Below are 10,567 nucleotides of genomic sequence, written 5' to 3'. Positions count from 1 at the left end.
TATGTATTTATTTCCTTATTAATTTTTTAAAGTTTTGTGTCCTGGAGTCTGTAAGAAGAGAGGAATGTGCTGCTTTCCTTCGACTTGGAGGCAACAAGGCCAGGCTGTCCTCATCAGAATGAAGACGGTCTAGTGCATCAGGAACAAGCTTACAAATTGTTTTTAGCATTAAATATTGCTCTTAGTGATATAAGCTGTGTTGGGTCCTTCTTGAGGAGGAAGATGGGGTAGGAATGTTTTAAATAAAATAAAATACATATCACATTCTGAAGAAGGGATACATATCCTATACCTTCTAAAGAATAGTGGCACAAGCCCATCACATTTAGCATCTAAAATCCCAATGATCCTCTTCTACAGCCGAGTGAGACAGCAGGCTCAGGTGATCCTAAAAAGTGCAAAAATAATGCCACAATATGATGGCCCAGGGCCCCTTAAACTGCCTCACTATTTGCAGATGTATTGGAAGGCACTGTTCGGCCACCACCAGAACTGAAGAGCTAGTTTGGTCAATGTTTTCAAATAGGCCAGGTGGGCAGGGGAGGCGCCATTTTGCCCTTTGCCTCAGGCAGTAAATTGCACCATGTAGATTTAGGCATCCTTCAGTCTCGAGAGACTACGGTAACGTGCTCTGCATGGAGGACTTAGAACAACATCTAGTGTGGCTGAGAAGGCCAATTCGAGAGTGACAATCCCTTCCACACTGAGGACAAATGCAATCTGTCCCCTGTCCAGCTCCCTGATTTGGCCGGCTTCGGGACTGCCTCTTTGCCTCAGCCTGTTGGACAAGGGTCTCTTCAAAATGGGAGAAGCCCTGAGGCATCGCCTGCTTCCAGGCTGAACAGTCAGATGTCAAGGTTTCCCATCTGTTGAGGTCCATTCCTAAGGCCTTCAGATCTCGATTGCAGATATCCTTGTATCGCAGCTGGGGTCTCCCTCTGGGGCGATGCCCCTGCACTAATTCTCCATACAGGAGATCTTTTGGAATACGCTTCATGTAAGGGGTCAGCGTTTGGCCACTGAGGAGCTGTGCCGACCTCGTCACCCAAACGGTGCGCGAAGTCAAGCCCTTGCCTGCCGGGCTCGCTCGCTCGCTCGCTCGGAGTGCAAAGGCCACCTCTGTGGAGCTCAGGAAGGAAACCATCCGAGCGCGAGAAGCCGGCGGCGGGGGAGAACTGCCAGGAGCCAGGTTGCGACTGCGCCGGGCAAGGCAGGGCAAGTTGGGGGCCGCCCCTCCGCAAGGTCCAATGGGAAGAGCGCCCTTCGCGTTCCTCGCCCCTTTTCCTCCCAGGGAGGCGAGGCCAAGAGCAGGAGCCGGCGGATACTGTACCGAGAAGCGGAGCGGCTGGGCTTGCGGGGACGCGAGCGAGCGAGGGAGGAAACAACGCCTGCAGGCGCGGTCGCGTCCCTAGAAGGCGGGCGAACGCCGGGCAAGGAGAGAGGGGGCGGCGGTCCCTCCCGCTGCAAAGCGTGGCGGCCCTTTAAAAAGGAGCCGGGCGGGAACAGCGAAGCCCGGAGGCGCGGGAAAAGGCGGCGGCATCATCATCATCATCATCATGGGCTGTAGCCCGCGGCTGAGGGCGACCCCGGCCCTCCTGCTGCTCCCGGCGTTGCTGCTCAGGAGCTCTTCGGAAAAGCTGGGTGAGTCGCCCTGGCCGGCCGGCGGGCCCTTTCCTTGGGGCCAGGAGAGTTTAGTCACGCGGGACTGGGGAGGATCGCTTGGGTGTGCTTGACTTGTGAGACGGAGGGAGGAGAAGGGCGTGTGCGAGGGAGCATGGGCGCGCCCCTCGCGGACACCTTCCCCTCTCCTTGGCCTTCCAGGGTAGTGAGTGAACAAATGAATGAGAAATCCACTTATACGGACGAGGAGGAAGTTTGTAGCTAACTCAGTACAGTACAAGATACCAGACGTCCCTTGCCTTCCAGGGAAGACCGCTTGTCCTAAGAATCTTAAAAGCTGTTGCTGCTGTCGTCTTAAATCTCCTGCTACAACAGCGTATTCTATTTGCATTTTGTGGCTCATACTCAAGAGTGGTCGAAAAGGGACTGCAGCCTGGATTGTGTTTTCTTACTTTTCAGTGAATACAGTAGTTTGGTTAAAATATGTTTCCTTTAAAAAGACTGTAGAGCAAATCAAAGGAAGAAAGTTGGAGTTATGTGTCATATAAATGATGAGAGTATGAGAGTAAATAACATCCTTGCCAGGGGGCACATTGAGCAGTGTAGCTCCCACACACACACACACACACACACACACACCTCTTAAAATGATTTGTAGCAGCTGTAATGGCTGTATTCCTAGCATTTGTTGATGATGTAAACTCAGGTAGAGCTACATTCTGCTGTTTTCTATGTAGAATAAAAGAAACCAGGCTCCAAATATGTGGTATTGTTACTTTATATAGTTAGTGCCAGAACTAGATCTGTAGATCACTGGGGTTGGGAGTTTAAAGACGCTTGCTTTGCAACCCAGCTCATTTCAGACAGGACACTCAAAAACTCAGCTTGGCGCCTCTTCAGCTCAGTGCCCGGGATGAATACATCACTCATTCTTCCCTAAGGCCGGCTTTGTCCCTAACTTTACTGTATTCAACAGAAGAGTCAGGAAGGAAAATTGTAATTGTGTCTGCTGAAGGGAGTTACAGGTCTGCTCCTTGTTCTGATCTGCACTGGTGCAGAGTTCCCAGTCACAGAAAAACTATAAATGCATTCAGTTAAGCATAGTTAAATTATTGAGATATTTCCACTCAGCATGGGAAATCACAGGTGGAAGGTACAGACCCAGCGCCATACAGAGTTGTAAATTTCTCCATACAGTTAACTGCAGTGCTTGGAAAAGTCTAAAGCAGTGGTTCTTAACGTGGGCGATAATGCCCCCCTGGGGGCGATTTCATTTTTCAGGGGGGCGATAGAACGAAAAGGGGCGGTGTGGGGGCACTGGACCAGAAGGGGGGCGGTAGGGGGCGCTGGTGCAAGCCAAACCTGTGAAGATGGCTGCAGCCTTTTTACAGTGTGCATGAATATATATTTTCCTCCGATTTTAATTTAGTTTCAGACTTTTTGTCTTGGAATTTTTAGTTCCTGCATTTGTTTTTATGCCCTTTTTATATTTCTTTTTGCGTCTTAAAAGTCAGTTGCCACTAAATCATTAAATGTTACTTTTTTGGGGGCATTTCATTTTCTTGGAATTTAATTTTGTTTTCAGGGGTCATTGGATTTAAATAAATAAATAAATAAATAAATAAATAAATAAATAAATAAATAAATAAATAAATCATCTCCACGGGAAGGGGGGGCGATGATACCTTCCTCAATGGCTCAAGGGGGCATTTCTTTCAAAAAGGTTAAGAACCACTGGTCTAAAGGTTGAGTCTAGCTCTTTTAGGCTTTATTTCAGCTTCACAGGTTTAAGGCCAGAAAACAGGGGGTGCATGCTTATTCAAAGCTTGATTGCATTGCCTTTCTGGACTACAACTTCCAGAAAGCCCCTGTTGGCCCAGCAAGACTATTTCCCAACTTCTGCACATATTAAAATGAAACTGACCCACATTACAGCTTATAGTATTAAAGCAAACAATGTACAAATGGGGTGTGTGTGTTGAAAAACCCTTTCATCTTGCAGAAGTTCAGTTGAGCTTCATATTATCTTGCGTTCAAACTCAGAAATCATTGCAGCCCTTTAAATAGTGTGTATTGTGAACAGTGAAATCTAATTTTTTTGGAATTTGAATTTTATTTTGGTTTTAATTTTCTGCATTTCAGTTTTAGATGGTAAAGTTTTCTCTAAAACTGGTTGGTTTGGCAACAAACTCCTAAAGGAACTGACAGCTAGTAAATAATACAGAAGATCTTGGCTTTCTTGCTCTCTCCCCTTTGGTGCTGTTTGCAATTTCAAAACTTGTTTTTTTTTCTCTCCAGTACAGCATGAATATATTCCACTGTGTTCGATGGGGTTCACTCTCATGCTGTGTTTTTAATTTGCTTTGCCTCTAATCTTGGTATTCCATGTCACTTTCTGTCATCAGTTACCTGTATACTGCTTAAGCAAACTTTGTTCTCTGTAACTTTTGATAAAGTTTGGTTGTCTGCTACCCAAATGCCTCTACTGTAACATAAGAGTTTGAGAGCAGATAGATACAGATGGCTAGAATACAGGTGTCTTTCAACTAAGGGGTACTGTGGAGTTGACGTGATTGTTCTGAAGCTGCTAAGTCTTGAAATAACAGACACCTGTTTTGTGAGCTGTGACATCTGGCAGTTCTACAAGGAGGAAACTCTAAATATTTTATTAAAAATGAAATGTTGAATTATACACTGGGAATTGGCATGGTTAAGGAATAGTTTCCTATATTAGTTTAGAGGGAGATGGTTTCCTTATTGTGGCTAGCCATTCCGTTCTGACACCCCAGTGCCTTTTTTCTTTGTCTGTGGCAGCTGGGAAACGCAGCCCTGCTAATAAAACTGTGTATTATGTTGTCTTAGCAGATTGTAGTGCTTAATATAGTTTGACCTAGTTAATCCATGTCTAGTTTATCCATGAGTCTGAGTAGTTACGAGATTATAACAGTAACCCATTTTTATACATGGATTGTTTTGTTGTTTTTAAGACCACACTGTATTTTGTTAATTGGGTTTCTTAAATCAGTAATGGGGAGAAATGTCAATTGTGGTGCAAAGTATATTTCAGAGTTAGAAGTAGTGATGGGATATTTGTACTTGTCTCCCTGAATATTGCCACCACAGATGGCCGGGCCCTTTGAACCCACCCCCCAGAACTGGCTGGTTCACTTTACCACTCACAGAACTCACGGCAGTTGTCATTTGCACTGTGCCAATCGTGAAAGTAGCCCAGTTGGCACTCCCCCACCTTCCTGCACTGCTGACTAGGGAGCAACTGACCAGAGAGACTCCTCATCCCATCTCCTCGCTGGAGTGGTCAGCAGCGCAGAGAGGTGGGGAGTGCCGGCTGGGCTCCTTCCATGATTGGCACAGCATGAGTAACAGTGGCCCTGCATGCTGCACCTCTAGCGATAAGTGAACCGGCTGGTTCTGGGACGTGCGTTCAAAGGGTCTATCCACCTGTGGTGGCGATATTCATATGAATATCCCTTCTCTAGTTAGGAGATATGAGGCTTACAGGATCTGTCTATATACACATAGAACTAAGTAATGTAATAATTTGTTCTGAGTCCTTCCTTCCGTACTCAAATATCTGCTTTTTTTTTTTTTACCTCCTTCCACTACACTGTCACTGTTTCAGCAATTTAGGATGGGGGTATTGTTGCTACTGCTAAACAGCTGAGAGTCGGGAACCTTTGATCTTCTGAGAATCTCCCAGATATATAGTAGGAGATACTGCATTACCTTCAGCTACCTGTGAGAGCTGGAATTTCATGCTTCAGTTTTAAGAACGCCAAGAGCTTACAAGCCGCCTTAGGAAATCTCTGTTCCTTTCTCAACCCTTCCAGGCTCCACCAGCATTATTGTAAACAATAATATTAACTTGCCTGACAGCCCTGTTGTGAGGATTATAGAGATAACATGAAGATCTCTGATAATTCCTGCATTACGTTACAGGTACTATGACAACAGAGCACTATGAAAGCTTTTCTAATGCCTGATTGGCTCTTTGGACACAGAAGGACAGGGATGACAGGGAAAGTCTCAGTGTTAACCTTTGTGCATATTTGTATGTCCCATTGCAATATGAATTATACAACTAAAAAGTATTTAAGTTATTCATCAGCTTGTTAAATGAGCCAGCATACAATAGACTTGATTCTAGGATTTGAATCCTTGCTATGAGTCTTAATTTAACTCACTGCTGAATTGTATTATACCAGATTCTCAACAGAGTAGTGTGGTGGATAGAGTGCTAGACTGGGATCCAGGAGACCTGGATTCAAATCCTCACTTGGCCATGGAAACTCACTTGGGGGGCACTGGTAAAACCATTGCGTACATATCTCATGTGCCCTTGAAACCCTACTAGGGATAGAATTGACTTGATGGTAACAAACCGTTTCTCAGTGTTTTTTATCTAACGTGTATATTTTCTGTGCAGCTAGAAAAGTAGCCATGGCTCTTTTTATTCACAGTCCTTGTGACTAGTAGAAAGTGATGAGAATAGCTTGCCAACTAATATAGGAGGTATCCAGAGTTGAAATTATTAACTTTCTAAGGAATCTTAACTAATACCTATCACTGCTTTATTTATTTTTCCCTGGTTTGTTTCCTAAGAGCAAAGTAACAAAACTCTGGTTTTTTTGCTTCCTTTGTAACAATTCTCCATCTTGGTGTGTACATGCATGTTTGAAAATAGATTAGAGCAATATTGTAAAACTGCCTGAATAAGAACAAATCTGTTCCTCCCCCCCCCCCCCCCCAATGATGTGTATTATTTAGGCTTGTTCAAATGCTTTGGATGTACGCTTCTGGACTTCTGTACCAAATTTAGCAGCTTATACTTGGTTAAAAATCTTAGTAAATGTTTAACCTAACTAAGAGTGACATGCTAAGAAGAGGGTGCGTATCCACTGCTTTTTCACAGCTTGCGTAATGATGATTTATCAAGCTGGGGATGTACATCCAGGCTAGTTCAGTATCCCACTGGGATTTTTTTTACACTTTAATTTTAAGCCACCATTTTCTTTTTGAGAACTCAATGATATGAATGGCACCTACACAAGCTCTTCTTTGAATCTCATTCATTTCCATAGGATTGCTGCAGCAAATTGTTCCCCTCATTTCTGTGACTGATGTCTGCTCATCTTTTTTTGCTATTTCATGTGTAATACACTTTATATAACTTTGTACAGTCGAACCTCCAGTGTCCTGCCCTCCCTGTACATAGCTAATCACTGAGGCATGGAGAATATGTTGCAATGCAGGAAGCACTAAAATAAGCTGTTTTTGTGATGCATCCTGTTTTTAATGACTTTAAAGACATCATATGTCATTGTGTATACATTAAATATGTAGTTGAACAAAATGCAGTAGTGCATGGATGAGCAAAAATTGCCTCCTGGCATCTAGTGCTAACCCCCTACTACTATGCAACAGTTCTTTGTGTAGCTGCAGCACTCACAATTCTCTTGTTGCACTGTGAACAGTACGGAATGGATTTACTTCTCTGTCCATGCAGAAAGAGACAGACTGTATTACCCAAGCAGAGGAGTAACACTCCGCATTTCCAATGGTTGTGAGGCAAAAGGGAGGAGAAAGTCACCAATTCAAGGAGTAAAAAAGAAGAAATAGCTAGATGTTGCATGGTAGACAATGGAGTCTACTGAGCCATGCTCAGTAGAAGACTCCATCTCGGGGGCAAAAAACTAGAGATCCTTGAAAACAACTGCTTAAGGCCATTGCACACTGGTCTGCTGAAATAACTTGTAGGGCAGCTCGAGGAGAATCTTACGCCTCTGTTGGAAAACTGTTACATATTTTGGTCCTGGGAAACTACATTGCTTTCTGTAGTTTTGAAGTTCTTGCATTTTTCCTTTTCGAGGAAAGCAAAACAGGATAGTATGGCTACTGCATGAGACCTCTTTGTAGGTAAAGACATGTTTTAGACAATAATGTGGGAGTGTTACAATATTTTAACTTGTAACTGAAATGATTTAAGTTTCTAAGCTATAAAGTAACAGGCTTCAACACTAGTTGGTATAGTGCATACACATAGAAGGGTGATCAATGGGAAAGTACCAACCTACAGAGTGCTGTAATGTGTTTCAAAGTAAGCTAGTCTGTAAAGACATCTACATTAATCTGCAAGAGTTAGTTTGGAAAAAAAAATACATGAAGTAAAGTTGACCAGTATTTCCAGATAGAGATGATTCAGTGTAAACAAGGAAACATCCTAGCTGTAAGTACATTAGAGTGTGTTGGTGCGCCATTGCTGCATTAACCCCCAGCTCTCCATGTGGTGAATCTGTAGATCTGCATACAGGTTAGATTTATTATCCAGGGACATTTTTAAACTCCAAAGTGCTATCATTGCACAACTGAAAATTTCTGTATATTAACAGAACCTGTGTAGAAAGCAGTGGATAGAAGGAAAATAAATGTCTTAACATGCTTGTTTTGTGATTTCCATGTAAATAGAGCTATAAATTACTAGAAATAAAAAGCAGATTGAAACTGAAGACTTTTGGTAAAATATCAATCCCATGGATGCTTCATATGCATCAAAAAGATTTTTGGGGAACCTGGACTCTTCCGAATTGATGTCTAATCAACTGTAATGCTGAGTAAGGGTGTTTCTAAATTCTCATCGAGAAACCTGTTTTACAGCCCTGACAACAATTGCATTTCACCTCTGACTTAACAAAATCCACAGTGGAATTCTTTTTTTGCCAAAGATATTCTGTGTGTTTTGGGGTGTTTGGATAAGTAGTAAGCAATTCAGAAAATCTTATAATCAGCTCTTGACAACCCTCCCCTCTCTTGTTTGTACATATGACATTTTAGCAACCATATCTATGAGTCCATAATGAGCTAATTATGCTAGTGTGTACCAGAAGGAGTTGGGGCTCCTTAGATGGGCAAGTTTTTTGTTGTGTGAACTGGCTGTAGAACAGAGTTAGCATGACATTAATTGTTACTGTGTAAAAGAGAAGAAGGATGCTCACTGTAATCTGGAGTTGTCCAATGAAAACTAAAATTGGTGTAAAATGCACATTACACCTATGCTGTTGCTAAGCTGTGTTTAAGGGGGGTGGCTTTAAAGTTCTGTGTAGTATGGAACTTGGTACCTTAAGAAGTGCCGCCTTCTGTATGTTCCTTCCTGCATAGTCTGTTCATCCTTTGAGATCTTGCTTAGGATCTTTGAAAGCACTGGCCAGCAATGACAACAAGCAGGGTCCTCTCTTTGGTAGTCTGTTTTTTGTGGTTGAGATTTGATGAGCCCATAACTTTGGTTTGCAGACTGGATCTGATCCATCCCTACACGTACTTTTTAGAGATCATCCGCTACAGCTGTACCCTTGATCCTCTGTATATTTTGATTGATTGATTGATTGATGGAATTTATATACAGCTCATTTATTGACTACTACTTAAGGTGGTGTACAGAATAAACCATGAACCACTACAACAACACCCTTTCTTGTAACAACAAAATTAGTACGGTAATGCAACTAACTCAAGCACAGTTAATATATAAAGGAAAGCCTTGAAATTAATAATTAGCAGCATTTGGGGGATATATTTTTCAGGGCTGCTTTCTATAATTATGCCTTGAGTAATTTCCTGACTATCAGAAGGGAAGTAGCTTGGTGTGCTTCAACTGGCAATTTGTTCCACAGAGTGGGGGGCACCACTAAAAAAGCCTGGTTCTTTATTGTCATCTTATTAGCTTCCCTTGGTGAGGCCATCCTCCACACTGTTTATTGGGAGGATTGTGCAGTACTTGGAGTAGCATTTTATTCCCGTGAAGGCCACTTTCACCACCAACACAGTGTGTAGACCCATGCCTAAATCTGGATATAGCGTATTTTTCTATGTATAAGATGATACTTTTGTCTAAAATCTGTAGACTAAAAATTGAGGGTCATCTTATACACAGAAGGAAACTGAGTAGAGAACAAAAACAAGTGGATGGGAAAGCAGAGATCAAAGCAATCCTGCAGCACTTTGATCCCTGCTTTCTCCCTTTGTGCTAAGTCCCACGGGGCTTAGCAAAAGGAGGGGGAAAGGATCAAAACAATCCCGTGGCTGCACAAGGGGAAAAGGGATCAAAATGATTCATGCAGCCATGGGATTGCTTTGATCCTTTCCCCCCTCCTTTTGTAAGCCCCGTGGGACTTAGCACAAAGGGAGAAAGCAGGGATCAAAGTGATCCTGCAGCACTTTGATCCCTTTCACCCTCCACTTGCTATGCCCTGGTTAGATTTCTTAATTTTGGGTTAGAAAAGTGGGGAGCGTCTTATATATGGGGCATAATATACATGGAAAAATATGGTAACTCTATGTATCTTTGGGCACCAGCTGAAAACTTGGTAATTTAAGCCCATAAGCTGAGAAAATATATTTTTGGTGAGTACTTCAGCGTTCTTGCTTCTCATCTTGTTTATTTTGTTTGTTTGTTGCTGAAAATTTTAACCCCCCTTTTTAGCTGTTTTTTATTATGCTTCTGGCTATCTAGGGTCCATATGTGGGTGTGGGTGTGGGTGTGCATCTGTGTCTGTCTGTCTACAGTTTCAGGTATCCATATATATATGAAACATGCAAGGAGGCTGAACAGCCACTAGCATAATAAAACACAGCTAACAAAAGGAGCTAAGAAATTCAGCAAGCAGTAGTCTGTAATACCGTAATATATAGAGGGTTCTTATATCTACAGTTTCAGGTATCCATGGTAGATCATGGAAACAATCCCCTGCAGCAGTGGCCCCCAACCTTTTCCCAACCATGGAAGGATTGGGGGTTGAGGTCTGTGCAGGGGGGATGGGGAACCCCTGTGCTTGAGGGTGGGCAGGACACGCACTTGCGGGGGCGCACTCACGTGCATGTGTGGAGGGGCGGGATGTGCTCATGGGTAGGCAGGGTGCACTCGCGGGAGCTGGGG

At 43.1% G+C, this 10,567-nt stretch overlaps 1 protein-coding gene across 1 annotated transcript in view; it reads left to right on the top strand.

Annotated features, from left to right (window-relative positions):
• Window positions 1-1,274: 1,274 nt before the first annotated feature.
• DCBLD1 (discoidin, CUB and LCCL domain containing 1) overlaps window positions 1,275-10,567 on the top strand; it is a 35,339-nt gene continuing 26,046 nt past the window's right edge. Inside the window, exon 1 of the mRNA XM_020802186.3 lies at window positions 1,275-1,641. Within this exon, the coding sequence (XP_020657845.3) occupies window positions 1,557-1,641 (85 nt within the window). The 5' untranslated portion in view covers window positions 1,275-1,556. The remainder of the gene's footprint in view (window positions 1,642-10,567) is intronic.

Source organism: Pogona vitticeps, chromosome 1 (genome assembly GCF_051106095.1).
Source record: "Pogona vitticeps strain Pit_001003342236 chromosome 1, PviZW2.1, whole genome shotgun sequence".
Lineage (NCBI taxonomy): Eukaryota > Metazoa > Chordata > Lepidosauria > Squamata > Agamidae > Pogona > Pogona vitticeps.
The sequence above is the reverse complement of the archived record's forward strand: the minus strand, read 5'-3'. Positions and strand labels throughout refer to the sequence as shown.